We start from the raw sequence: 27,259 nt of genomic DNA on the forward strand, positions 1-27,259 counted from the left end.
AAAATAGTGCGTGTAGGAATAGACGAGTATACCTCCAACATATAGGACTTTGCCAAGACAAAATACAGTAAATGTCCAAAAAAAGCAGTTGTTTCCCTTCTAACTTGTGATTCTTCATATCCTCAGGGACGATGGGAGGACTCTGTTGACAAACTGAAGAAGAAGTTGGACGGTCTGGTGGGAGACACGCTTGTTTCATCTGCTTCAGTCGCCTACCTCGGACCTTTTATTCGGTCATACAGACTTCGTCTGACGTCAGAATGGCTGACGTCATGTAGCGAGGCTGGTGTAGGGACTTCCCGAAATTACGACATGGTCAGGTTGATGACAGACAGCAACACGGTGAGAAAAATGCTTTTATTTCCTCACAAGTTATTCAGACTGCAAAGCGTCTTGGCATCCAAGTTTTTGTTCTAAACTGAAACCATTTATAAACAAGCAATGCCTTGCTTTGTAAAAGTTTGCCAACAATGACAGTCGCCATCAAATTAAAAAGTTTCATAAATTAACTCCCTACCCCAGCTGTTCTGTACATTAACATATGTTTTTCTTTAAAACCAGATTCGCGAATGGCACAATCAGGACTTGCCGCGTGATGTTCACTCGACCGAAAACGCCGTGATCATTCATGCGGCGCGAAGATGGCCACTTATTGTTGACCCACAAGGACAGGTTGGTCGCTATGGAAACACGTATGCTGAGAATTTTGGAAAATCGTTACACGTTCATGCACACGGAAAGTTAGGAATGTATTTCTGGATTGTCAGGGTTCAGGTTTAGTTAAGGCATAGTGTTGGTCCATAGTTAGGTTGTACCTTGTTCAAGTGTCGAACAACGTTTAATCTCAACATGTCCCATTAAATATCACGCTGTACTTACCCCCAAGTTCAAATCACCTCCAAAACTCCACGTGTGTGCGTATTTGTACTCACCGCAAATTGGTCCCCGTAAATATTCGCATTTTCCCACAATCTTTTTTCACAAAACTTTTGACACTTTTCCGCTAGGCAACAAACTGGATCAAGAAAATGGAAAAGGAAAATCTCCGGGTCGTTTACGCGTCCGATCCTAACTACATGAAATCAGTTGAGAATGCGATTCGTGTTGGGGAAACACTGCTGTTATGTGACGTGGGTGAAACACTGGATCCAGAGTTGAAGCCGGTGCTGCAGAAAGAGTTAACACACAGGTCGGTTGGCACGAGTTCAGTGGAGAATTCGTGCTTTGTTGGGATGTACATCGGTGTATATTTGATTAACATTCTTGTGAACAAAAAGAAATGAGTAACTTTCTTAGTAAATATAAGGACTTCACCCTCTTTACATTTGTATCATTGCGGGTTGTTATCAGAGTGGCCCATTTCCTTGTCCCATTATATTGCCCGACTTTATCGCAACTACCTACATCGTTTCTTGCTTAAAACCACGTGTTTGCACCCAGAGCTGGACAAGATTACATCGTGATTGGTGGAGCCGAAATCAGCTACAATCAAAACTTCCGGTTGTTCATGGCAACGAACAAAACAAACCCACACTTTCTTCCTGCCGTCTGCATCGCTGTGGCCGTCATCAACTTTACTGTCACATTTGAAGGCTTGCAAGTATGCTGGTTGTTTAAATGGTGCTTAAGCCTTCGTTGTTTCTCAAAATGTAATTTTGATGTTTGCTTTGTAAGAAGCCATGTTAACTGTAACCACACACTATACCTTGATATATTATAAACAATCTCTGCAGCTGAAGTAATTGTATTAAAATCCTACCATTTGTGAATATTAACTATTACATTTGCACGGGTCCGTTAATGCAAAATATCAGCACGTCTATAATCACCACTAATCATGTATTTTCACAACGATTAAGGGTCAACTTCTCTCGGAGGTGGTAACTCACGAGCGCCCTCATCTGGAGGTGCAGCGTGGCGAATTATTACTCAACATTGCACGAGACATGAAATTACTGCAGGAGTTGGAAGATAAGGCGCTTATGCTATTGGAGGTTTGTGATGGTTTACTCACTGCTAGATATCCACTTCTAATGATGATCCACTTCTAAGTAGAACTAATGTATACCAAGGCAGAGTCGCCCCACTGTGAAAGCCTGTACTCAGTTATCATATGTCGATCATAAACCCGATGGTTTAATCCAGTTTGGATTTAATCCCACTGTACCGTGTTTAAGAGAAGTTAATAACCTGGGTCTTCTTATGTAAGGTTGATCAAAAGCAGTGTTCGGTCGGCGACTCTCGTTGGAATTTTTTGTAATTTTTCCAACAAATTTACAGAAGCAAGAAGGACATATCCTGGACGACGAGGATCTGATCTTAACGCTTAAGCAGAGCAAACAGACTTCGGCTGAAGTTCTTCAACGTTTGACCGAGTCTGAGGAAAACGAACGTCGTACAGAAGTCGCTAGAGGGCGCTACATGCCGGTCGCCACTAGAGGCGCTGTGCTTTACTTTGTCCTCGCCGACCTTGAGATTTTGAACCCGATGTATCAGTTCTCGCTCCAGTGGTTCAGCAATATGTTCATACACTGTATTGGTGAGTGAAGAAACTTACAGTCTTCTCCACTTTGTGTTTTGGCCAATGATGCAGATCTCCTCAATGTCACCTTTCAAAATCCATTTAATGACGTTTATTTGTGAAAATATTGGGAAACTTTTGATTTCGACAACATGTGTGTATATTAAATACCAGCAAGCCGATTCTGGGAATTATTTCCCATTGTGTTTTAATCGCTGATGTATAAAAATATTAAGTACAAAATCATTTTTGCCACAGTCGAAGCCCATGACGCAAGCTCTGTGACGTCATCGCGGTCAATATCGCGTTCCAATTCAACGGATGAGCGGATGGTCGTAGAGGACGATAATGAACTTGTTTCTATGTTGCAGAGGATGGTGGACGTTCTCACCCAGGGAGTTTACAAGGTTTTGTGTGAATTTAATTTTTAACCTTTAAGGGCTGTAGGCAGTTGTAGTTCACGCTGTTTTCACATATAAGCTCTTATCAAGGAAGCTTTTCACCTCTAAATTAACTCATGTTATTTTAAAATGGTTTTAATAGCTGAAGGATTTTATGTAGGTCGTGTCCTACAGTCTGTTCGCCGAGCACCAAGTCATTCTCTCCTTCCTATTGGCTGCTGCAATCATGCGGAACAACTCTCGTTACCATGACAAATGGCGGGAACTCGACCAGCTTTCCGACCAACATTGGAACATATTTTTGCACACGAGGGCGCTTGCGAGCATGACCGACGATGAAACTTTGGTAAGATTTTGTCTTAAGGGTGGGTGATTGACAGCATCGGAAATCTCATATAACAAGTAGGAAACCTGATCGGGATTCGTGATCAGGATATCCAGGGTTCGAATCCCGGTGTGGTCAAAATAAACATTTTATCCGAATAAAAGCATTTTGTTGTTGCTAATGTTCAGCGCGTGTCACACAATCCTATATTGGAGAAAGGGTATTTCTGTTCACACGAAACGTTACTCTACAACATACACTTGTTCTTAGCGGGGTATCGCATTTTCACATTGTGTTGTGACAAAAATGTCTTAAGTTCAATCTTAACATTTAGGAGAAATTCGACGGACTCTCGGCCATGGAAAGGTTAGAAAGTAAATCTGGGATCGTCTCATCCCGCTTAACTCCCCTTGACTGGATGAGCGCTGAGGCGTGGCGACAATGTCGATATTTATGCCTCAAACTTGAAGAGTTTAGCGGTCTTTGCGAATCCGTAGTCCATCGAACCGACCAGTGGCAAGATTTCTATGCCGACTCCAATCCGTACCACTTGATGGCGCAAAGGTTCCGCTGCACTGATGGTTCCCTTGATCACGTGTTCGACTGGACGACCTTGACCAAGTTCGAAAGGTTAAAAATTTGATATTGTGGATTGATCACAAAAATGTATTTGCCATTTTGCGAAGATTGTCAAGAACACAACGATGTTATTATATTTTATTTCTGTGGATGCATTTTCAATGACAACATTTCTGAGGAATAATTGCCTTTTGTTCTCACAAAGGCTCCTCCTTGTGAAAGTCCTCCGTCCGGAATGTCTTCTTCCTTCAGTCCGGATGTTCGTGGAGCAACAGATGGGAGAAATGTTCGTGAAAACCGGTGGATTCGACTTCCACGAAGTTTACGCGCAATCCCAGTCTAACATTCCTCTCATATTCATTTTGTCGCCAGGTAAAAAGTTCTTGGGTTGAAACATGGTTTTTATCCTAACGAAAAATCAACTTTTAGAGGAAAATAAAACTGTTGAAATTGTGATGGTAAAATTACACAAATGACCGTGGACATCATCGTATGTTTGTTTAACACTTCAAGTCAATCTCACATTTTATTTGAACTTTATTGAGGTTGATAACAGAACTACCTTTCCAGGTTGTATAGAAACAAAATACCTTAATGCGCACATTCCCTTGTCTCTTGTATCGTGATCCAACGGAAAAGCTTTTTCGAAACGTTCGATGACTTCATATCATAGATCCTGATTTTGCTTCACTAAACTGTTTGCAAATAACTTTTACTTTCACGCCATCCTGATCCAATTTATCACCAGGAACCGATCCGTCGACGCAGTTGCTTCGTTACGCAAAGGAAACAAGGGGATCCACCTTACACGTGGACATGGTGTCCTTGGGCAGAGGTCAAGGTCCGAAAGCCGAGGATTTGATCCACAAAGCTCAGATACTTAAAGGAAGATGGGTCTTCCTGCAAAACTGTCATCTTGCTGCATCATTTATGCCACGGCTTCAGGTTCCTAATTTGATTGAATTCTAAACATAGGCCGATGAGTTGCAACATTTTGCTCACATTTTTATTAACAACAAAGAAACAATGTATAATTTCGCATGTGAATGGTGGATGGTGCTTTACTTTCAAGCTATAATAAACATTTAAATATGATATCTGAGATACTGTTACCTTGTCATTCAATAACTAGTCAGGACAAAGCCATCAAATTTCTGGTATTTTTGCAGTAAAATGTTGCAGCCCCTGTTTGTATTCAAGTAACAAAACGTGTTTTATTTGAATTCAGTCGATCGTTGAGGATTTGAGTAGTCCGGGGTCAGAGGTTGATTCGGAGTTCAGATTATGGCTCAGCTCAAAACCCGATCCTTCTTTTCCGGTTCCCATTCTACAGAGAGGCCTCAAGGCAAGATATTGGCGATATGTTTTCATTGAAAAGCATCGCAAATTTTAAACATTTTTTTGTGAATAAGTGTAGTAATCTAGTATTGTATTAAAACGTATAAAGACTGTCGATATATTTGAACAATATTTGTAACGTAAAACTGTTTTGACTGACAATGCCTAAATACAACGGTTCCATTCTTTTTAGTCGCTTCTATGAACGTTTGATACGTTGCTATAGATTTGTAAACAAATACAATTCTCGCTAGATGGCAGTAGAACCACCGCGGGGCATCCGCGCTCATCTGCAATTAGCGTTCGGCTCATCCGGTTCTGGCGAGGTGACAGCTGATCTTTTTGATCACGGCTCGTCCCACGCCTACTGGAAACCCCTCCTCTTCTCACTCTGCTGTTTCAACGCCCTCGCTCATGAGAGGAGGAAGTTCGGGACTCTTGGATTTAATCTCTCATACGACTTCACATCCTCTGATCTTGAGGTCGGTTGTCCGTGGGTATTTTGGCAGAAATTTGTGGTCAAATGGTGCAAAAGTTTGCGTATCATGTAGTTCATGTGCAAGCGACGGTCGTTTGGTAGAAAATAGGCAAAAAAGACATTTTTTTATGGAAACAAAAATCATTGTTGGGCGTTGTTATTTGTCACGTGGTTCAATACAAGCGACTTGTGTTCAGATAAAAAATGTTGTAGAAAATTCATTGCGAATAACGATAAAAGCTTAAAAAACTAAAATCATTTAGAAACTATAAACGAGGTAAGCATCTGGTAAGTTTCTTGAATTAATTTCTGATGACTTCAAATAGCAACAATTAAGTTTTTGCTGGGGTCAAGGCCTTTTTCAAGTCTGTTTAGTTTTCAGAAATTCCTTTGTTTTTAAATCATCTTCACTTTCCAGGTTTCAATCTTAATGCTCCAACAGTTGCTCGGTGATGAGGATTCCGTTCCATGGTCGGCTCTCCTGCATCTCACAGGTTTGTTTCTAACAACTACATACCTTTTATTTATGAAATGTGTGAAAATGCATGGTTAAGAACAGGTTTTCATAAAATTTATCAACTGTGAAACTTGCATATTTAGCATTAAATACAATGACCTGACCTTAATGTTTAAGTTTCAAATCTTTAAGGTCACAGAATTCTAATCAAATGAAAAAAAGTTCGGGGCTCTAATTAAAAATGCCCTTCTGTGGCCCTTCTGTGGCCTATCTCTTAATTAAACGAACTTTGGAATAAAACATGTTTTGCAACAGGCGAGGTTGTCTACGGAGGACGCGTCACTGACCTATGGGATCGACGTTGCTTGGTTGCTACGTTACACAAATTCTATTGTGACGACATAACCATTCCCGGGCACTCATTCTCCAGTGACCAATTGTACAAAGCGCCCACTAGCGGTGTAAACTTTTTGCAGGTAATATTTTTAATCTAATTCGACTTTGATGCCGTTTTGCAATTACCGCTGCCGTAGACACGTGACTACATCAACCAATTACCGCTCTCCGATCCACCTGACGTGTTTGGTATGCATGGCAATGCGGAACGAGCTTACATGGTTTCTGAGGGCAACAAGCTTGTTGACGTCATCATTGACGTACAACCGAAACTGACAACGGCCAGTGTTTTAGAGTAAGTTGAAAAACATCAGAGATGGTAAATTGTGAAATATAACATTAATCAATTAAATGGGTGAAATTGTCACAAAAGATGGCAAGAATCAACCTTTGTTGCCCGGTGTTAAAACGCCGGATCAATATTTTACGTATCCAGGATGGCAGACGACTTGCGTCTGTGCTGCAGGCGAAATTAATAATCGTTTTTTTTTTCAAAAAGTTCATAATGACGCTGATAGTCTGCCAATATTTTCCTGAGATATCGACGTTGTTTGAACTTCAATTCCTTGACGTTGCTTTGTTTTCTTCTGTCCCGCCCAGAACTGGCAAAACTGACGCTGAAGTTGTCATGGAGATAACAAAGGACATGCTACGCCGCCTGCCTTCGTCAGTGGAGCATGACGATTCTCTAAACGAGGCGGAACGTGACGAACAGTTGACCTTGGGCAAATTGCTGACGAGTCAAGTGTGGGCAAATTTGCTCAGCAAAGCAAGCTCAAAAGATCCTGAAGGTAAAATCTACACTGGCCACAATTCATCAACCTTTTGTTTTGTTGCAACTGAGCGTACGGGAATAAATCTGTTGTTCTTCATTGCCTACTTTTTTATTTGGTTTCTATAAATGTTTGTTTGTGACGTCAACATTGCATCGACTCATTTACACGAAGGCAATTCAAAAATGTTTAATTTTACATACAAATATATATTCCTACTTTTCCTCGCAGCTAGCAAAACATGATACAGTAAGTGTCCTTTATAATGTTATTGCACCAAGCATTAACCCTTTAACATGTTGAATAATTCTACGACAGATGAAGGGGATCTCCCTCTGATGCAGTCTGCCCTCCTCACTGTGGCGAGACAGGAAATCGACAGGTTCAATCGACTCCTCTCCACTATAGTGACTAGCTTGAATACAATGACCCGAGCACTGGCAGGGGAAATTGTTATGTCGGAATCCATGGAACAATCATTCAACGCAATGCTTCTGCATAAGGTGACTCCCCACAAACTACATGTTAGTTTATTGTGACGTGACAAGAAACAATGGAAACGTTTTCTTAGATCACAGCGCATCAACCTTTAAATACTTGCTGCATTTGATTAAATGTAGCGAATTTACCAAACCCATTTCTTTCAGGTTCCAGAATCGTGGCAGAGTGTTTCGTATGAATCCTGCAAACTCCTCGGATCCTGGTTGGAAGATTTGCTTCAAAGAGTTGATTTCTTCACCAAATGGTCTCAGATCGTTATTTCAAATGTTCAAGCGAAGGTGAAATAAAATCTAATCGATGACGTAATCGATACGTGTAACTTGTTGCCAGGCAACGTAGTGAATAAAAACATACCTTACAATTTATAATTTTATTTGTACCGTCGTAATGGCAAGCGCAATAACGCAATGCTGAAATGGAGACAGACGACCAACTTTTAAACGAAAGCGGTTGTAGTTTTCCTGTCTGTGATCGTCGCATACTCGAAAACATTGTGTGACAAATATTCCTGAGGATTAGCGTCAAAACACAGATATCGCGATGCGTATCGTGTCTAACTTATAATGTGTATTCCGATATAGGTATTGTATCGTAAATTTAAGTACTTTGTGTTGATAATGACTGAAACATAAATTTATTGACAACTTTTCCAGATTGGAATATCTCGCAAAGAACCGGGTTTGGGAGGAAAACGTGCCGACGATCAACTTATCAAATCTAAAAGTGATTTCAAGGAACCGACAAGTTATTGGCTTTCAGCATTCTTTTTTCCACAAGGTAAATTTACTGTGTAAAGTATTTTGTTAAGCGCGACTTATCCACAAAATACCCTTCGAAAAAAGTCAATTTACGAAACCAAATAAATGAAGATTGTTAAGCAAGTAGGTGTAGTACTGTAACTATTTTAAAGGTTAATGACAAGGCATCCTGAGAAGCATTGTTAAATTCTTTAAGTAATTCAGACTTGTATCTCATTTGTTACTGATCTCAAATTCCTTCTGAGAAACACAATTACGCAACATATTTAGTTCTGCTGCTGTGTGCAGGATTTCTGACAGCTGTCCTTCAGAACTTCGCCCGTAAACACACTGTACCCGTCGACACACTTAAGTTCAAGTTCATTGTTCAAGAAGCAAACCGGGAAGATGACATCACAGACATCAACAAGGATTTAAAAGTAAACCGAACATATTGTGGTCAATTAGAAGGTTGTCATGCCGTCTGATGCTTTTATATTTACCGTCCTTAAAAATCTTGCCAATTAATTATCTTCAGGAACAATTAAATGAAAATGCAAAAAAAGTTAAAGGTGATGAAATTAAAGCTTTTATTACGTCACAATTCAGGTGAAAGAGGTGGCGTTCCGCACGAGTGACTCTCCCCTGGCAGATGGCGTACGTGTGTTCGGTTTATATTTGGACAGCGCGATATGGGATGTTGACAAAAGACAGATGGCCGACGCAGTCCCTAACGCAAGATATTTCAGAATGCCTGAGATTCTCTTTATACCAGAGCAGGTGAGAGGTTAAAAGAATAAAAGTTTGCATTGGCCGGGAATCGAACCCGGGCCCCCCGCGTGGCAGGCGAGGATTCTACCACTGAACCACCAATGCAACTGTTCCTACACCGGGAATCGAACCCGGGCCGCCTGGGTGAAAGCCAGGAATCCTAACCACTAGACCATGTAGGAGACGACTTTGAGCGTTCGAAGTTTGACTACAACAAAAACATTTTCCTACATCGCTTGTAAACATAATCAAGATATGGAGAATTCGATTGGAACAATAATGTTTGTAGTATCGAGTTACAGACCAAATTAAAACAACAGAAAAATATCAATTCCACCTTCATTTTTTCTTCTATGCAAGTAGGTGCAAATAAAAAGTAGATCAAAACAAAACACAAGAAATAGGACTTGATTCTAAAGATGGTTCAGCAAATATATTTTGAAAATAAATTTTGAATGTTTGTAAATATTTAAACAATTTTTTTGACCGGATCAACTTTTTTATTACTTTTTCTGTGACTTGGTTTGTGTTTTCCGTTGATTGTACGGAAAACACAAAAAATGTCAAATCCACTTTCATTTTCTTCCTGCTATGCAAGTAGATGCAAATAAACATTAGATCAAAACACAAGAAATAGGACCTAATTCTAAAGATGGTTCAGCAAATATTACTAAAAATAAATTTTAAATGTTTTTCTATATTTAAAACAATTTTTCGTCGGGATTGACTTTTTTATTACTTTTTCTGTGACTTGGTTTGTGTTTTCCGTTGATTGCAAAAGAGTGCATTGGCCGGGAATCGAACCCGGGCCCCCCGCGTGGCAGGCGAGGATTCTACCACTGAACCACCAATGCAACGGTTCAATGCTTGCAAATATACGTACTTATTGTCCCCAAGGCAAATATTGCCGCCTGAAAAAAATCTACTTTACTCAAAAGTGGTTTCGAAAACTTTTAATGTGGTTCAAACAGCTTGGATGATTTTGTACAGTGAAGTTTTAGATTGCTGAAGTTTTGGCTGCTTTACAGATAAAAAAAACGAATAATTCGTTTGCTTCAAAACTATTGCGACGAAAAATTATTTAAAAATATAATAATTTTTGTCCAAATTTTAGTCTTGTTGCTAATATTGAGTCGCGATTTCATGCAGCACACAAACGGTCCTAAGAAGTTGCAATCAACATATGAATGCCCGCTTTATCGAACGTCGAGACGCGCTGGTGCCCTTTCATCAACTGGCCACTCAACCAACTTTGTGACCTCTGTGACCTTGGACAGTGACGTTCCTTCCGATCATTGGATATTGCGTGGAACTGCTCTGCTTTGCCAACTTGACCTGTAGTTGTTTCTTTTTGTGTTTATATTTGTAATGTTACCTGGAATAATTTGTTTTACCTGAGTTAGTTTAGAAGTTTGAATTTTAATATTCCGTGTAGAATTATTTTCGCTTTCATGTTTTACCTGTGCGTGCCATTAAAACCAATATTCCATATTCAGTGAAATACTTTGATGTTTCATGATCAGTTTTTGATAATATTATGAAGTTGATGATTACAAACTTAGTAACATTCTAATGATTAAGAACCGGATTCAACAAGATCTCATTGTCCCATAGTTTGATGTTGGTCAACATCTCAGTGCTGGTTAACGTCAGGATTCAACACAGAAAACATTCAGATTCGACACAAAATTTAAATACAATTTTATTGCATGTTTTTTTGTTGAACTGTTTCTACTTTCACGCAAACAGATTTCAGAATGCCTGAGATCTTCTCTACGCCATTACAGTTGAAAGTATAAAATACGTCAAGCAAAGGATTGCATTGGCCGGGAATCGAACCCGGGCCCCCCGCGTGGCAGGCGAGGATTCTACCACTGAACCACCAATGCAACTGTTCCTACACCGGGAATCGAACCCGGGCCGCCTGGGTGAAAGCCAGGAATCCTAACCACTAGACCATGTAGGAGACGAGTTTGTGCGTCAGAAGTTTGACTACAACAAAAACATTTTCGGACAATTCTATAGGATTAAAAATGTTTTAAATATCGAATTCAAGAACAAACAAAAACAACAGAAAAATGTCAAATCCACTTTCATTTTCTTCCTGCTATGCAAGTAGATGCAAATAAACATTAGATCAAAACACAAAAAATAGGACCTAATTCTAAAGATCGTTCAGCAAATATTACTAAATATAAATTTTAAATGTTTTTCTATATTTAAAACAATTTTTCGTCGGGATTGACTTTTTTATTACTTTTTCTGTGACTTGGTTTGTGTTTTCCGTTAATTGCAAAAGATTGCATTGGCCGGGAATCGAACCCGGGCCCCCCGCGTGGCAGGCGAGGATTCTACCACTGAACCACCAATGCGACGGTGGAAAACGCGCAAATATACGTACTTATTGTCCCCAAGGCAAGTTTTGCCGTCTGACAAAATCTACTTCACTCAAAAGTGGTTTCGACAACTTTTCAAGTGGCACAAACAGCTTGGATGATTTTGTACAGTGGAGTTTTGGATTACTGAAGTTTGGGACACTTTGATGATAAAATGAAAACGATTAATTCGTTTGCTTCAAAACTATTGCGACGAAAAATTATTTAAAAATATAATAATTTTTGTCCAAATTTTGGTCTTGTTTCTAATATTGTGTCGCGATTTCATGCAGCACACAAACGGTCCTAAGAAGTTGCAATCAACATATGAATGCCCGCATTATCGAACGTCGAGACGCGCTGGTGCCCTTTCATCAACTGGCCACTCAACCAACTTTGTGACCTCTGTGACTTTGGACAGTGTCGTTCCTTCCGATCATTGGATATTGCGTGGAACTGCTCTGCTTTGCCAACTTGACCTGTGGTTGTTTCGTTGTTAGTTTATATTTGTAATGTTACCTGGGATCATTTGGTTTACCTGAGTTAGTTTAGAAGTTTGAATTTTAATATTCCCGTGTAGAATTATTTCGGCTTTCATGTTTTACCTGTGCGTGCCATTAAAAACGATATTCCATATTCAGAGAAATACTTTGATGTTTCTTGACTTGCAGCCAACGCTTTTCCGTTTCATGATCAGTTTTTGATAATATTATGAAGTTGATATTTACAAACTTGGTAACATTCTAATGATTAAGAACCGGATTCAACAAGATCTCCAATCCCATAGTTTGATGTTGGTCAACATCTCAGTGCTGGTTAACGTCAGGATTCAACACAGAAAATATTCAGATTCGGCACAAAATTGGAATACAATTTTATTGCTTGTCTTATATGTTGAACTGTTTCTACTTTCACGCAAACAGATTACAGAATGCCTGAGATCTTCTCTACGCCAGTACAGTTGAAAGTATAAAATACGTCAAGCAAAAGATTGCATTGGCCGGGAATCGAACCCGGGCCCCCCGCGTGGCAGGCGAGGATTCTACCACTGAACCACCAATGCAACTGTTCCTACACCGGGAATCGAACCAGGCCGCCTGGGTGAAAGCCAGGAATCCTAACCACTAGACCATGTAGGAGACGAATTTATGCGTTCGAAGTTTGACTACAACAAAAACATTTTCCTTCATCGCTTGTAAACATGATCAAGATATGTAAAATTTAATGGGATTAATGATGTTTTTAGTATCGAATTAAAGACCAAAATAAAACAACAGAAAAATCTCAATTCCACCTTAATTTTTTTTTCTATGCAATTAGGTGCAAACAAAAAGTAGATGAAAACAGAAAAAAAAGGACTTGATTCTAAAGATCGTTCAGCAAATATGTTTTGAAAAGGAATTTTGATTGTTTGCAAATATTAAAATGATTTTGACCGGATTAACTTTTTTATTCTTTTTTCTTTGACTCGGTTTTTGTTTTCCTTTAATTGCAAAAGATTGCATTGGCCGGGAATCGAACCCGGGCCCCCCGCGTGGCAGGCGAGGATTCTACCACTGAACCACCAATGCAACTGTTCCTACACCGGGAATCGAACCCGGGCCGCCTGGGTGAAAGCCAGGAATCCTAACCACTAGACCATGTAGGAGACGAGTTTAAGCGTCTGAAGTTTGACTACAACAAAAACATTTTCGGACAATTCTATTGGATTAAAAATGTTTTAAATATCGAATTCAAGAACAAACAAAAACAACAGAAAAATGTCAAATCCACTTTCATTTTCTTCCTGCTATGCAAGTAGATGCAAATAAACATTAGATCAAAACACAAAAAATAGGACCTAATTCTAAAGATCGTTCAGCAAATATTACTAAATATAAATTTTAAATGTTTTTCTATATTTAAAACAATTTTTCGTCGGGATTGACTTTTTTATTACTTTTTCTGTGACTTGGTTTGTGTTTTCCGTTAATTGCAAAAGATTGCATTGGCCGGGAATCGAACCCGGGCCCCCCGCGTGGCAGGCGAGGATTCTACCACTGAACCACCAATGCGACGGTGGAAAACGCGCAAATATACGTACTTATTGTCCCCAAGGCAAGTTTTGCCGTCTGACAAAATCTACTTCACTCAAAAGTGGTTTCGACAACTTTTCAAGTGGCACAAACAGCTTGGATGATTTTGTACAGTGAAGTTTTGGATTACTGAAGTTTGGGACACTTTGATGATAAAATGAAAACGATTAATTCGTTTGCTTGAAAACTATTGCGACGAAAAATTATTTAAAAATATAATAATTTTTGTCCAAATTTTAGTCTTGTTGCTAATATTGTGTCGCGATTTCATGCAGCACACAAACGGTCCTAAGAAGTTGCAATCAACATATGAATGCCCGCTTTATCGAACTTCGAGACGCGCTGGTGCCCTTTCATCAACTGGCCACTCAACCAACTTTGTGACCTCTGTGACCTTGGACAGTGATGTTCCTTCCGATCATTGGATATTTTGTGGAACTGCTCTGCTTTGCCAACTTGACCTGTGGTTGTTCCGTTGTGCGTTTATATTTGTAATGTTACCTGGAATAATTTGTTTTACCTGAGTTAGTTTAGAAGTTTTATTTTTATATTCCCGTGTAGAATTATTTTGGCTTTCATGTTTTACCTGTGCGTGCCATTAAAACCAATATTCCATATTCAGTGAAATACTTTGATGTTTCATGATCAGTTTTTGATAATATTATGAAGTTGATGTTTACAAACTTAGTAACATTCTATTGATTAAGAACAAGATCTCATTGTCCCATAGTTTGTTGTTGGTCAACATCTCAGTGCTGGTTAACGTCAGGATTCAACACAGAAAATATTCAGATTCGACACAAAATTTAAATACAATTTTATTGCATGTTTTTTTGTTAAACCGTTTCTACTTACTCGCAAACAGATTTCAGAAAGCCTGAGATCTTCTCTATGCCAGTACAGTTGAAAGTATAAAATACGTCAAGCAAAAGATTGCATTGGCCGGGAATCGAACCCGGGCCCCCCGCGTGGCAGGCGAGGATTCTACCACTGAACCACCAATGCAGATGTTCCTACACCGGGAATCGAACCCGGGCCGCCTGGGTGAAAGCCAGGAATCCTAAACACTAGACCATGTAGGAGACGAGTTTGTGCGTTCGAAGTTTGACTACAACAAAAACCATTTTCCTACATCGCTTGTAAACATGATCAAGATATGGAGAATTTGATTGGATTATTAAGAGAAATAAGAGTAAGGCTTTCTGAATATCAACGCCGGAATGCCTTGATTTCAACAAACCGGAAAGCTGGAGGATGCATTCGCAGGTTTGAACGCTACAGATCTGCGTCTAAATTGTCTGACGCATCAAACGAAAAGCAAACTGATACACTAATATACCTTCGCGGCGATAGGGCCGATGATATTCTAAACTCTTTTGGTTTATCTGATGATGAAGTTAAAATGCACGACATTGTAAAAGGAAAGTTTGATAAATGCTTTGATGTTCGTAAGAATGTTATTTATGAACGATCCAAGTTTAATTCACGTGCGCAAAGACCTGGAGAATCTATTGATGGTTGCTTGATAAAAGTCTGTCTGAGCAATTGCAACTATATCCTAAACATTGAGTGTAAAAAAGCAGCAGGTGGAACTCATTCTTATGCCGAGCGAGTTCAACGCAAGCGCCAATCAAACACTGGAATGAAGCCAGAGGGAAGATGCCAGTGGTATGGAAACGCGAAGGCTCACCCAAGGCAATTCTGTCGAGCGCGCAATGCTACATGCCACACGTGCAACAAGCGGGCATTTCCAGTCGGTATGTAAAAGCAAATCACTTCATTTAACACAAGAAAATAAGTTTGTGTTTGGGACAGGTGTACATTTGTACCGCTATGTCAGGAGACAGAAAAATAACTTTTCTGTTAATGGCAAAATAATAGAATTCCGTATAGACACAGGTGCGGATGTAACTGCTATTTCTTTTCAACTACATAACTTCTTGGATGCCCCGGAATTGCTACCTTGTAGTGAAGTGTTTCGGGGTCCTCAAGGTGTTCGACTTTAGCTGAAAGGAAAATTCTCAGCCAAATTGGATCATGAAGGTATTTCGTCGGTACAAGATATTTATGTTGTCAAAGGATTACGGCAATCACTACTTGGTTGGCCGGCTATAGAGTCTCTCAATATTCTCAAGTCTCTTTGTGCAGTAAAATCTGAAAGTAAGTTTACTGATTTATACCCCAAGATTTTTTCGGGACTTAGACAATTGACACCCACTTATGATATAAAACTCATACATTCAACAAAACCATTTTGTCTCACTTCACCTTGAGAGTGCCACTTCCCTTACATGATAAAGTAATAACCGAACTAAAAAGAATGGAAGAAATTGGAGTTATTTCTTGTGTAGTTAAACCAACTGATTGGTGCGCCGGCATGGTTGTTGTCCCAAAGAAAAACAAAACTGTAAGAATATGTGTGGACTATACTCACTTGAATAAACATGTTTGTCGTGAACGACTGATGCTCCCTACTGTAGATGCAACATCTGCTCGCCTATCTGGTTCTAAATATTTTTCTAAACTGGATGCTAATTCGGGATTTTGGCAAATTTTATTAAAAAAGCTCGATTGCTCATCACTTTTACAACACCTGTAGGGAGGTTTTGTTTTACTAGATTACCTTTCGGTAAAACATCTGCTCCAGAGCATTTTCAAAGACTTACGTCACAAATATTGGACTCGCTTCATGGACGTTCTTCAACATTATGATCCTCTGGCTAGAACTGTCGTTTATGTTGATTCATCATCGTTTAGAGTCGGGGCAGTTTTATTACAGCGAAAAAACGGTAACTTATGTCCAGTAGCCTACGCATCACGAGCACTAACGACAACAGAACAGAGGTACGCTCAAATTGAGAAAGAAGCTATGGCAGTAGCTTGGTCGTGTGAAAAGTTTCGTGAATATTTGATTGGACTAAAGTTTATTATGGAGCCTGATCATAAGCCCCTTATAAATCACATAGGAAAAAGAATATTGATGAGTTGCCCCCTCGATTGCAAAGGTTAAGTGCGTTTGTTGTGGTATCATTTTGTCATAGTTTACGTACCTGGTATAAATATTTGCATGCTGTTAATGCACTATCTAAAGCCCAAGATTCCCATCTTGGTGGCCAGGTAATATCAACGACATTAATCAATTTGTTTCCAGCTGCATTAAGTGTCAGCGGAATAGAAATATGCCAGCAGAACCAATGATTCCTTCTCTTCTGCCCAGTAGACCATGAGAACGAGTAGGAACTGATTTGTATTTCCAAGGTAAAATGTATCTATTGGTCGTAGATTACTTCTCGAGGTTCATTGAGATGTCCCTACTCGCTCATTGTACATTACGGACCGCAATATTCTTCCTATATTTTTCAGTGTTTCGCTAAAGAATATGGTTTCATTCACCAGACCATCAGCTCACGGTATTGCAACGATCTTACAATTAAGCTGAAATATTCTACTTCATCATAATAAATCACCACAATGCATGTGTGTGCTAATCAAATCCTGTTTCCCATGAGAACTGTTAAGTGCTAGTTCAGCATGTTATAGCGTAAATTATTTCCTCTGCTCTGGGCTGCTTGCGTTGTAGTCTGGCCTTTCTAATTCTGATTATATTTTTATCGGTTGTCACGCAAACTGCTAATGTGAAAAGAAATGAAGTTAACATTGCCTGCCTTGTGTCTTCATATTAGCACTTGGTAAGAATAAAATTGTAAATACAAATTGGAAGATTGGATTATTTCGAAAACAGAATAAAGGAGATTGTCATAAACTCAAAATTGAGGTTCACTAAACTCTACGCTTGACCTAAAGCGTTACCTATTGCGATATGCGTTGCATGTGTAACATACGTCACAGAAACCAGTGTTTGTATTGCGTAATGTTTTGCGTGTGTAACATACGTCACAGAGGCCAGCGCTTGCACAATCCCATACTGCGGCCCATATGATAAATTCATCGAATGTTCTCGAGTAAAATAATACAAGGAGGATCAACTCCTTCAGCTAGTGTACAACAGAATGTGTGAACAAGCGACTGCTAATACAGCACGCGTGAATCATCTATATCCGCTCCCACAGATAATCTTGATGTGTACTGTATTTTATGTTCCTGCAATATATTACTTCAAGCGCCTCATGATATCACGTGACATTATTGACCAATCAGCTCTCATAATGGAGAGCGTTAAAGAGCCCAGTTGAGACCGGTAAATTCATTCTATTTGATTCTACTTGATTCTATTTGATTCCATTCGATTCCATTTGATTCCATTCGATTCTACTTGTTTTATCTTATTACTGTTACACTGCTAATATTACTGAGACTCTACAAGCTATTCGCCGGCTTGGGATTTATTCCCATAGCCTGATAATAAACTTATTTTGGTATCAGCGGTTTGCTGGTGAGAACGAGGCAGAAGCAGATTTAACAATCGAAGAGACTCAATAACCGCTCAGGCCATCGAGACACTGTTAAATATCTCAGAAACACTTCGAGTTATTTACACATGCAGTATCAACAAGCAATGGAGAAGCGGAGAGGCCTGTAGAAATGTCTATTAAGCAACTGCGTACGCGTTCCGGTCGGTTGGTGAAACCACCAGTTCGTCTATATTTGTTATTCCGATTTCGCATGAGTGCTTGTATAAGTTGGCCACGTGACCCCCCTTCTATACAAGTGATCCTCTGTGCCGTCAAGGGCATTCTATTGTTACCTACGTTCGTGTGCACAGCTGTTCCGTTCCGTTTATGTTGTATGAAATACAACAATACATTGTTATGGATACCGATAACATCGTAATTGGACCAGACTCTCGTGTAAATGTTTTATCTCGAAGAATATTGCACAACAACACTAATCATCACAATTACACATGAAGCATCACATTTATGTTTTATTCTGGACTGAAAAATCCCATGGAATTTTTTAGGATGCCCAGCACGGTTGGCAAAGAACTTTTTACTACTTGGTGTGTCACCTGCGCCACCCGCAAAAAAACAACTATAACAAATTTCACGCTTGATTGAATGGGTCTGGACTTCGAGGTAGTTTCCCTGGTTTTTTTTTGTTGGGACAGCTAAGCGTAATGTGATTTGAAGGTAGCAGAGTCACCCTCCCTGTGAGTCATGGCAACATAAATTTGTGAAACTTTACGCTTGGTAGACGACTCGCATCTCTGGTAACATTGGAAGAACCTTGGCAATACGGTTCGGTACATAACTTAGTGATGCAAATTTAGAAAATTTGGAAGAGTTTTAAAATGGATTTGTTTATCGAAGCAACCTTTAAATCTGAACATCCGAAGGATATAAAAATCAAACTTCTAAAAAATATCAAGAAAACAGCAGTAAAAACTTTACCAAGCAAACCAACAGAGGAGAAAAAGAAAGCGGTCAGTGTTTGTGTGCATTTTGTACTTTGTGGTGATGAATTTCAACAAGTTGAGTCACAAAGTATTCTGAACCTTATCCTTCCTGTATGCACTGAGGTTTTGGAAGAAATTTTTGATACAAACTCAATAGAAAGTTTAGTGAATGGAGTTTGGAAGGAATTAGCCATTTCTAAAGACTCAACACAGGAAGTTCAGTTTGTAATGAATATTTCCGTGCCAAGAAGAATGTCGGTTATTGAAGTGGTTCTAAGCTGTGTCAACAAACAAACCAACATTCACAAAAAATTCTGCCTAATACTTCAAGCGGAAACTATTAAGTTGCTCTACGAAAGCCAGGATCACAAAAGTTTTGCCGCTGTGTGTAGAATTTTAACTAAGTAAGTGGAGTTCTTGCACTGTATTGAATTTCAGTTGACTGTTTCCCCCTGTGCTAAGAACTTTTGTTCATGGTTAGTCAACTGTGACATTTGTTTGCGCTGTGTGGCGTTCCGAACCACTTCACTTCACCTGACACAGGGTCATCTGCAAATTGATCTTTTAACATTCACTGGTGCCAAAATGCCAAGTCTGTTATCCCTTTTATTTAAAATAAATATACTTTTCATTGAAAAAAATACAATTACACATCAAAGTTTTGTATTCTGGCATAACATGGACTTCACACGTCGGCGGGTGTTATTGAAAAATAATTGAACCGTAACCGTTCAAGGCCACTTCATGACGCGGTTTATTTTTAAAACAGACGACACCAATTTTTAGCGGAGACCTTTTTGGTGAATTTACAACTATTATTTCTTGTGCAACAAAAACTTATTTTAGTTTGAAATTACAATGTATGGTTGGACAATTTTTTGTTGTTTTTAATTTAGTATTTGTTTACAGACACCCACGATGTGTTCCACCAATGTCAAAGGGATTTGCCATTTGTACTTTGTCTATTCATGCTATGAGTGACTTCCAGATTAATGGTGGTATTGCAGCAATCCCAAGTTACGTTCAGGTGTGCTTAGTATTGTTGTTTATCAACAAAAAGTCTTGTTTTTTTATTGTTTATCAACAGAAAATCTTGTAATATGAAATTTTGGCTGCTATGTTGTACACACATAAAAATGTGTTGATGTAAAGAAATCAAGGAAGTTATTCTAATATTTGTGAATTCTATTTGTAATTTTCAATGTTTTTGGAAGGATGTCACCGATATTGCCAAGTTATTGGAATTTATTTGGAAACAAGAGCCAGCTACTTTACTTCCATCATTGGAGGAAATTTTTAAAGTTATTTCTGCTGAAAAAGAACCTTCAAATGCATTGGGTGACAATGATTTATAATTTGTGTACATTATTTATAAATTTGTTATCCTGTAATTTTTTTATATTTGGGAATTCGTGGGATTGGGACACAAAAGGGAAATATTATCTTTCTATGTTAAGTTACACTTTCAACCATATATTGACCTAAACAATCTGAAAAATCTCATAACTTTACTAAAGTATGTTGGGCCAAATCAGGTACAAAAGTAAAAAGGTTTTAATCAAACAATTTTGTTTTCCAGGGTGCCTTGTCAAGTACATTCCAGTTCAACTAACACAAACAGTTGTTCATGAAATTGTTAACGACAGGAGGATTTCTGATGCTAGTATGTACTTGGCATTAACAAGGATGACAATGTGGCTTTCGTGGCCAACAGCAAGTGGAGCGCACACTTGGATCCTGCGATTTTTTACTGAACTTGCTGAAGCTAGAAAGTTTTCAATGCTTATTGACGTCACAATGAAATCTTGCAAGCAGGTAGAGTAAAGAATATGTTGGACATTTTGCCATGTTTGTTCTTCTGCACACTCAGTACAGTAGTATGTTTGGCCATTACTTTGGTTGCTTGTCAACCAAATATTTTTAATAATGAGTACTGAATGTATTATAGTAAACTTCCTGATTTTATTCTGCGTTGAGTTAACATGTAGATTTTGTTTAAAATATTATAATTTGTTTCAGGTTTTCTCCTGCTTACGATTTCCTATGATTCGCCATTCTGCACTTTTTGTTCTCGTTCACATGTTAATGAGCTACAGAGTTTCCCCTGATATTTTCCACAGCATTCTACCACATATACCAAAGGTCTGACAGCTTATGTTTTTTTGTGAAAACAAGAGCCATGAGACTCACATAGAAATCAAAACTACACTCTGTAATTGTGTCTTAGTTGAAACAACATGAGTTTAGTTTTGTTCTGGAGTTCTGCTTTTATTGCCTTTCTGTTTTAAATTCAGATGTTTCAAGACATTGAGGCTGAAACCAATGAAGAAGGCAAGAAAAAAAGTTTGGAGATTCTTGCCAATATGTGTTATTGTCAGATGTATCTGCATACTGGATTCCCAGAACTTTACACTTCCATATTAAAAGTTATAGAAGTGAGTTTACATGCTGGGTAAAATTAGTGAAATGTGTATTAAGCATGGTGGTGTAACTTTTTATGTTGTGAAACAACAGACGTTGGCCAACCAAAACTTGATATTATTAAGTGTTAACAAAAGCCATTACTATATGTTTTGTATGCATTTGTTCACACTTGTATCCGAACAAGTTATTTAGGTGAGATGAAATGTTACAAAAGCTTTTGTTCCATTAGAAATATCCAAAACCCAGGAGAAAAGATTTGGATGCAGCTTTAAAAATGAGTTCATGGTCGAGTTCTTCACAATCGACATTTGAAGAAGTTGAACACTTTTATTTTGACGTCAGATCGAAGGAAACAGACAGAGCCGGTTTAGTAAATTTGGGCAACACGTGTTATATGAACAGTGTTATACAAGCTCTCTTCATGGCAAACGGGTATGAAACAAAAAACTGGAAAACTTTAAAGAATTTCTGAGAAAAGCCATCAACGGGCAAATGTCTCTTAAACTTCTTCGTTTTCACGACTGTTGAAGCAAATACACGTGTAAAGTGATTTACGTAGCAGTGTTAGGTGGCAATGTAAATATTGAAACATTTTTTATTCTATTTCCGCTTCGGTGGATTATTGTTCATTCCGCCGCAGAACAGATTTAGCCAGGGATTTAATCGACCTCCTTAGAATAATGCACTTTTAAATGTGATTTTTACAACCCGCTCAAAAATTAGGTCCTTAAAATCACGACTCCTTTTAAAAAAATCGTTTATACTTTATTATCTTTTGCACAAATATTTACCATGCCACGAACTAAACTCGCTTTTAATGTACAAACATTTAAAATATATTTGGGTTGAAATTAAAGGGGCCTCCAGTTGTTTCTCGTTGTAATTACCCACTTAATTTGACCCCTGTGTGCTTCCACAAACACCGGTAACTTGTATCAACGATTTTATCATTGTAAAAACATACCGGTATTTGCGGATGTGTTTCGAAAACAATTCTCGTATCAGATAATTGTAAGGGTTCGGTTGGATGACCACCGATGGCTTAAGCGCTGCTGTTTTACGATTCTTATAAAATAATTTTTGTCAATTTTTTTTTTAATTTTTGGAACATCATAGTTTGCAGTAAAACACAGCGCCAATTTCAACAAGCATAATTGTACAAGCTTTCTTATTTCCACTAGCGCAAGTGAATGGATCATCTTATCTCAAGCATTTTTGGAATAAAAATTGTGACCAAAAATATTCTTATTCCTGTTTTGTGTCTCGTGAGACCCCAAACTGAATCATTTTACACGAAAAAAATAATTTCCTTGTCTTTACAGATATCATTTAACACAAGCGAAATTGTGAAAATATTACAAAATATCTTTCTCAGATTTCGGTTCAAGATCCTCCAGTTTGGTCACCGGTTTCCCGCCAACTCAAAAATCGGAATGTTGGAAAAAACTTTTGCGAGTTTATTGTTGACGAAAAGGTTGGCTTACGAACCGAAAGACCTCGCCGAATTATCCCGACCATCCTGGTTCACATCTGGAACACAACAGGTGGCTCCCCATCTTCAATTTTGTTTTATCAGTTCATACAGTGACGTGATTTGTTAAAACGTGACTGATTGGATGAAGAGATTAGCCCAGGTTTTAATCTGAACTTAAAATTGCTACAGACAGTTTAACGTGTTGTTTCAATTCTAATGCGTATTGGTGTATTTGGAGGGTAGCCATTAAGCAGAACATTTGTACATCTGAACATTGACAAACAAATTGTTATTTTAGGATTGTTCTGAATATCTGAAGTTTATGCTGGATCAGATGGAGGAAGAAGAAAAACAACTTTTAGCGGTTATTCCAACAGGTGGTAATTTGAAAGTAATTGATTTCTTGTCATTAGAACAGCGTTTCCTAACCGGGGGTTCACAGGGATTTTCCCAAACCATACTGCTTGTTCATCACCAAAAATGTTCTTCAAAATTTTATTCGGTGTTTGGGGGTCTAAAGATTTCAAAATTGGCCAGGTTGTCCACCGGCAAAAATGTGGGGAGAACCCCTGCATTAGAACAAAGTTAGACGACCCCACTGTGCGAGAGGTTGTCATTCGTTCATCCTTCATAGAAATAAGTCCTAACAGAATCCCACAGTAGCCGTTAAAATGGAATCTAAACCTTCATAAACGCTTGACCCGCATCGCGAATTTTCATCAACTTGGATTTTTCATGCAGATTCAACAGCTCCTGATGTCACAATGCAGATTGTTACATCACCGAACGCCATGGAAACCGACGTTCCACAGGAAGTACGTTGCTCTTATTTCTGAACCAATTTTGTCATACTAAAGGGGAAAAAATTGTTTGAAACGTTTTTGAAGATCTTACGTTTGTGCATTTATTGACAAATTGAAAGATTTGTAGAGTTAAAAATTCTTACAAAAATTTGTTCTTTGGCGCAGAAGTTGTTCGGTTTTAAAGTTGTTCATTGTTTGCAAACTAACAAAGCGCTGTTGAGGAGAAAGTTTCCATTCTTTTCACAATTTTTTCACACAGATCCAAGCGACCGCCACAACGCAGACGAAAATCTCTGATCTTTTTCACGGAGAGTCGAAAGTGACGATCGTGTGCGACACCTGTCGGTCACATTCATCACGGGTCGAGTCGTTCGTCGATATCGCGCTACCGCTAGATGTCGCCAGCGAACCACAGACGCGTGGAAAAGGAGGTTGCATGGCGGGAGATCCCCCTAACCAAAGGGGCTCTGGTGCGCCGTCTAACGGATCTGGAACAAGTTCTGAAAGCGGAACAAAAGTGTTTGGTAAATGAAGAGTTTGAACAAAATATTGGGAAAAATCATTGAAATAATTCATATTCAATGAAGTTGTGCAAATCACGTGATATTGTGATGAGCGTAGAACAGACAAAGCACCGTTGGAAAGCATTAGGATTTGTTGATTTCATGGAAGTTTCCACGCAAACTTTCCTGACAAGTCCGCCATTTTAGTGGCGTTGACACTTTTTGAAAACACTCCCACCTTGGACTAATTTCGCCCGCTATATTGTGTGACGTCACACAAATATTTCACTAAATTCCAGAACCTCAAGACAATCAAGGGACGTCAGCGTTCATTGACGAAATTCCACTGCAGGGATTCCCCGTACAAAGCCAGGCTGACGTCAGCGAAGACGGTGATGACGTCACAGTGTCGACGAGGAGTCACAACTTGGTTGAGTTGATTGGAAATTATTTGTCGGATGAGAGGATGGACGGGGATAACAAATATTTCTGCAGTCAATGTGAACAATTACAGGTGATAGGATTGGATTTTTGCGGAAAATTCTGTTTTTTTGGCTGGTTTTGTCCAGTCGAGTTATTTAAGTTCCTTTTTTTAAAGTACTTCAGTAGTTTATACCCTGGTTGTCTCAGACTTTAGTTAATATTCATTGAAAGTAGTTAAACTGGAACTGTGATGTTTTGCTGCTTGGCGCTACTTATATTTTATTTTGTTACAACTTTTTTACAAAATGTATTTCGTGGTTTGAACAAAGATCTGTTTTGGTCGATTTAAATACTAGATATCCTCGTATTTGCATTTACAATAGTATAATGTCTGTAACTGTACAGGTTTTGGATTACATTTTAAACTCTAACTAAAAACTATACTAAACGTATTCTTTCCGGTAGCAATGATTCAAGTTTTCTTATAAAAAGTTTGTCAAGGTCGCAGTTTTAGGTAAAAGTTTTATCGATGTAAATTATCGCATAAATTATTGTAAGTTGAACGCAGCATCATAAAAATAAATGTACGATCAAACTTTCGATAGGTTTGAACTCACGACCTTGATTTCAAAAGGTTTAAGTTGATCATATTATAAGATGGAACAATGCCTGCAAATATGTCCGTGTGTTTTCTCGTTGTAAACAAATTTAAACCCCCTCTGTTTTGTTGTCAGGACGCAACAAAGCACATAGAAATGACCAAACTCCCAACTTATCTCGTTCTAACTTTGATGAGATTTACGTATAACACACAAGAACAGAGACGAACCAAGATCGTCGACAAAGTCCACATCCAACCTGATATTAACGTACCAATGAACGGTAAGTTCATCAGTATTTAAGTTACATAAATGTTAATGGAAATACAACCACAAGACAGAGTTCATGAAACTATCAAACTTGTTCAGCCAGAAGCAGTGGTTTTAAATATGTGCGTAGAGGACGTGTACACAACTGCAGCAATAAATTTACGTGAAGCAGCTGAATAAATGGATCAAGTTTATCACACATTGAATACGTTTAAAAAAACCTATAGATTACATGTGAACAATTCCTGCCTTAAAGTTCAATTTATTCATTGCGCCGTGTCAGTCTCTGGTTTATACCTACAGTACTTGCTGGTGCACTGTTTTGATGAGAGACAGACTGTTTAAAACTTTATTCGCACGAGCTTTTGCGAGCTTGTTTTCGCTTCATCAGGTGCAGCAAATGGCGCGAAAAACATGAAAGAAAAATCGCACGAAGAGATGATCACTGTTTGCCACTTTGTGTCCGTGGTATCTTAATACGTGTAGTGACTCATAAAGCCCCAATCTCTTAAAAACTGTTTAAAACACAACAATTTTGTTTCGTTGTGTTTTAATTTTTTTCCAACATTTGAGGTTCGACAGAAGAACAGCAAAGTTACAAGTTGTGGGCGATCGTTGTTCATTCCGGAGCATCAGCGGAAAGTGGGCACTACTATTGCTACGCCCGATCCCTACCTGATGACGAAAACACATGGTATCTGTTCAACGACAGCCACGTGACTCTAACCACATTCACAAGCATAGAGGATTTGTCCACCACCTTCCTGAGAGACACAGCTTACGTGTTGATGTATAGGAAAGTAGAAGGATCGGAAAGTGAACGTTTAAGTTTGAGTGTAGATGGTCACGATTTGGTGAGGCAGCAACTTATCGCTGCTATAGAGGAAGATAACAAGAAGTTTATGAACGTAAGAAATCTTTTATTAGTTTTCCTTGTTGGATGTTTGACTGAGTAAAGTGCAACCATAGACGATACATTGCATGAACATGTACTTGGTGAAAACCGTTGCATATATGCTAGCCTGAAAGCAAAATTAATTTTTCTTGCGGACTTTAATATTTCCATTAAATATTGTACACAAAATGTATCTGAAGATTCCTAATGTTTGTGTTTTGACAAACTTTTTCCGGCTTATTTTGTAACAAAAATTTTTGTGATTTTTTTGGATGTTTAAAGGTTTATTTAATATCAATGACCTTAAACATCTTTGCACATTTTGCAACTTATAATTATTGCTGACAAACGCGTGTCTTTGGTTTGCAGGAACTTCTCAGCGCCAAAAAGCGATTAACAACCCCCAGTTCGAATGTTCTTGGTTGGAACAATGATGAACCCCCTCCTCCTCCCCCATCTTGCGGCGGGGGTGACGGGGGGAACTCCCTGCAGGGGTCCCGATTAGTTTTCTGATTGCTTGTAGTTTAAATTATTTGAGTCCTAGTTGTGACGTCGTATATTTATTAATGGGTTCATGTGAATTTCGGACGCACGTCTGACATTTTGTTCAAGCAAATGGCTGAAACAAGTTCCAATAAATGAGCCAATATAAAAGCTCTTCCAAAAAAACTATTAAATATGTCTCAAACGTCTTCAGGCAAAACACCAACATTACGTTTGGTAGCGTCATCAACAACTTGTTCCAGTCGATATTTTCTGTCTACACTTGAATCCGCACAGTTTGA

The 27,259-nt window shown here is 38.7% G+C and overlaps 2 protein-coding genes and 13 non-coding genes across 15 annotated transcripts in view; 2 read left to right on the forward strand and 13 right to left on the reverse strand.

Moving 5' to 3' along the window:
• LOC145910229 (dynein axonemal heavy chain 6-like) overlaps window positions 1-10,741 on the forward strand; it is a 42,307-nt gene extending 31,566 nt beyond the window's left edge. The window contains exons 67-89 of the mRNA XM_082997276.1: window positions 127-342; window positions 562-672; window positions 1,008-1,189; window positions 1,441-1,600; window positions 1,860-1,994; window positions 2,281-2,539; window positions 2,780-2,928; window positions 3,083-3,268; window positions 3,582-3,877; window positions 4,032-4,198; window positions 4,575-4,771; window positions 5,055-5,171; window positions 5,419-5,646; window positions 6,061-6,136; window positions 6,415-6,575; window positions 6,633-6,790; window positions 7,096-7,286; window positions 7,587-7,771; window positions 7,916-8,047; window positions 8,423-8,546; window positions 8,816-8,946; window positions 9,116-9,286; window positions 10,427-10,741. Of these exons, the coding sequence (XP_082853402.1) occupies window positions 127-342; window positions 562-672; window positions 1,008-1,189; window positions 1,441-1,600; window positions 1,860-1,994; window positions 2,281-2,539; window positions 2,780-2,928; window positions 3,083-3,268; window positions 3,582-3,877; window positions 4,032-4,198; window positions 4,575-4,771; window positions 5,055-5,171; window positions 5,419-5,646; window positions 6,061-6,136; window positions 6,415-6,575; window positions 6,633-6,790; window positions 7,096-7,286; window positions 7,587-7,771; window positions 7,916-8,047; window positions 8,423-8,546; window positions 8,816-8,946; window positions 9,116-9,286; window positions 10,427-10,618 (3,924 nt within the window). The 3' untranslated portion in view covers window positions 10,619-10,741. The remainder of the gene's footprint in view (window positions 1-126; window positions 343-561; window positions 673-1,007; window positions 1,190-1,440; window positions 1,601-1,859; window positions 1,995-2,280; window positions 2,540-2,779; window positions 2,929-3,082; window positions 3,269-3,581; window positions 3,878-4,031; window positions 4,199-4,574; window positions 4,772-5,054; window positions 5,172-5,418; window positions 5,647-6,060; window positions 6,137-6,414; window positions 6,576-6,632; window positions 6,791-7,095; window positions 7,287-7,586; window positions 7,772-7,915; window positions 8,048-8,422; window positions 8,547-8,815; window positions 8,947-9,115; window positions 9,287-10,426) is intronic.
• Trnag-gcc (transfer RNA glycine (anticodon GCC)) lies at window positions 9,312-9,382 on the reverse strand. The gene has a single exon. It is a non-coding gene; the product is annotated as a tRNA-Gly (tRNA).
• Trnae-uuc (transfer RNA glutamic acid (anticodon UUC)) lies at window positions 9,388-9,459 on the reverse strand. The gene has a single exon. It is a non-coding gene; the product is annotated as a tRNA-Glu (tRNA).
• Trnag-gcc (transfer RNA glycine (anticodon GCC)) lies at window positions 10,061-10,131 on the reverse strand. The gene has a single exon. It is a non-coding gene; the product is annotated as a tRNA-Gly (tRNA).
• A 354-nt stretch (window positions 10,742-11,095) lies between the features above and the next one.
• Window positions 11,096-11,166, reverse strand: Trnag-gcc (transfer RNA glycine (anticodon GCC)). Its single transcript has one exon. It is a non-coding gene; the product is annotated as a tRNA-Gly (tRNA).
• A 5-nt stretch (window positions 11,167-11,171) lies between these two features.
• Trnae-uuc (transfer RNA glutamic acid (anticodon UUC)) lies at window positions 11,172-11,243 on the reverse strand. Its single transcript has one exon. It is a non-coding gene; the product is annotated as a tRNA-Glu (tRNA).
• Window positions 11,244-11,578: 335 nt separating this feature from the next.
• On the reverse strand, window positions 11,579-11,649 carry Trnag-gcc (transfer RNA glycine (anticodon GCC)). The gene has a single exon. It is a non-coding gene; the product is annotated as a tRNA-Gly (tRNA).
• A 995-nt stretch (window positions 11,650-12,644) lies between these two features.
• Trnag-gcc (transfer RNA glycine (anticodon GCC)) lies at window positions 12,645-12,715 on the reverse strand. Its single transcript has one exon. It is a non-coding gene; the product is annotated as a tRNA-Gly (tRNA).
• A 5-nt stretch (window positions 12,716-12,720) lies between these two features.
• Trnae-uuc (transfer RNA glutamic acid (anticodon UUC)) lies at window positions 12,721-12,791 on the reverse strand. The gene has a single exon. It is a non-coding gene; the product is annotated as a tRNA-Glu (tRNA).
• A 361-nt stretch (window positions 12,792-13,152) lies between these two features.
• On the reverse strand, window positions 13,153-13,223 carry Trnag-gcc (transfer RNA glycine (anticodon GCC)). The gene has a single exon. It is a non-coding gene; the product is annotated as a tRNA-Gly (tRNA).
• Window positions 13,224-13,228: 5 nt separating this feature from the next.
• Window positions 13,229-13,300, reverse strand: Trnae-uuc (transfer RNA glutamic acid (anticodon UUC)). Its single transcript has one exon. It is a non-coding gene; the product is annotated as a tRNA-Glu (tRNA).
• A 335-nt stretch (window positions 13,301-13,635) lies between these two features.
• On the reverse strand, window positions 13,636-13,706 carry Trnag-gcc (transfer RNA glycine (anticodon GCC)). The gene has a single exon. It is a non-coding gene; the product is annotated as a tRNA-Gly (tRNA).
• Window positions 13,707-14,661: 955 nt separating this feature from the next.
• Trnag-gcc (transfer RNA glycine (anticodon GCC)) lies at window positions 14,662-14,732 on the reverse strand. The gene has a single exon. It is a non-coding gene; the product is annotated as a tRNA-Gly (tRNA).
• Window positions 14,733-14,737: 5 nt separating this feature from the next.
• On the reverse strand, window positions 14,738-14,809 carry Trnae-uuc (transfer RNA glutamic acid (anticodon UUC)). Its single transcript has one exon. It is a non-coding gene; the product is annotated as a tRNA-Glu (tRNA).
• A 4,002-nt stretch (window positions 14,810-18,811) lies between these two features.
• On the forward strand, window positions 18,812-26,987 carry LOC145910582 (ubiquitin carboxyl-terminal hydrolase 38-like). The gene is made up of 15 exons (XM_082997768.1): window positions 18,812-19,487; window positions 19,993-20,110; window positions 20,298-20,421; window positions 20,663-20,898; window positions 21,103-21,225; window positions 21,378-21,518; window positions 21,737-21,939; window positions 22,883-23,051; window positions 23,280-23,358; window positions 23,723-23,796; window positions 24,044-24,308; window positions 24,587-24,801; window positions 25,445-25,592; window positions 26,153-26,487; window positions 26,844-26,987. Exons 1-15 carry the CDS (start codon window positions 18,979-18,981, stop codon window positions 26,985-26,987), a joined length of 2,883 nt encoding a protein of 960 aa, XP_082853894.1. The 5' UTR covers window positions 18,812-18,978.
• Window positions 26,988-27,259: the final 272 nt, after the last annotated feature.

This window comes from Ascidia mentula, chromosome 8 (assembly GCF_947561715.1).
Source record: "Ascidia mentula chromosome 8, kaAscMent1.1, whole genome shotgun sequence".
Lineage (NCBI taxonomy): Eukaryota > Metazoa > Chordata > Ascidiacea > Phlebobranchia > Ascidiidae > Ascidia > Ascidia mentula.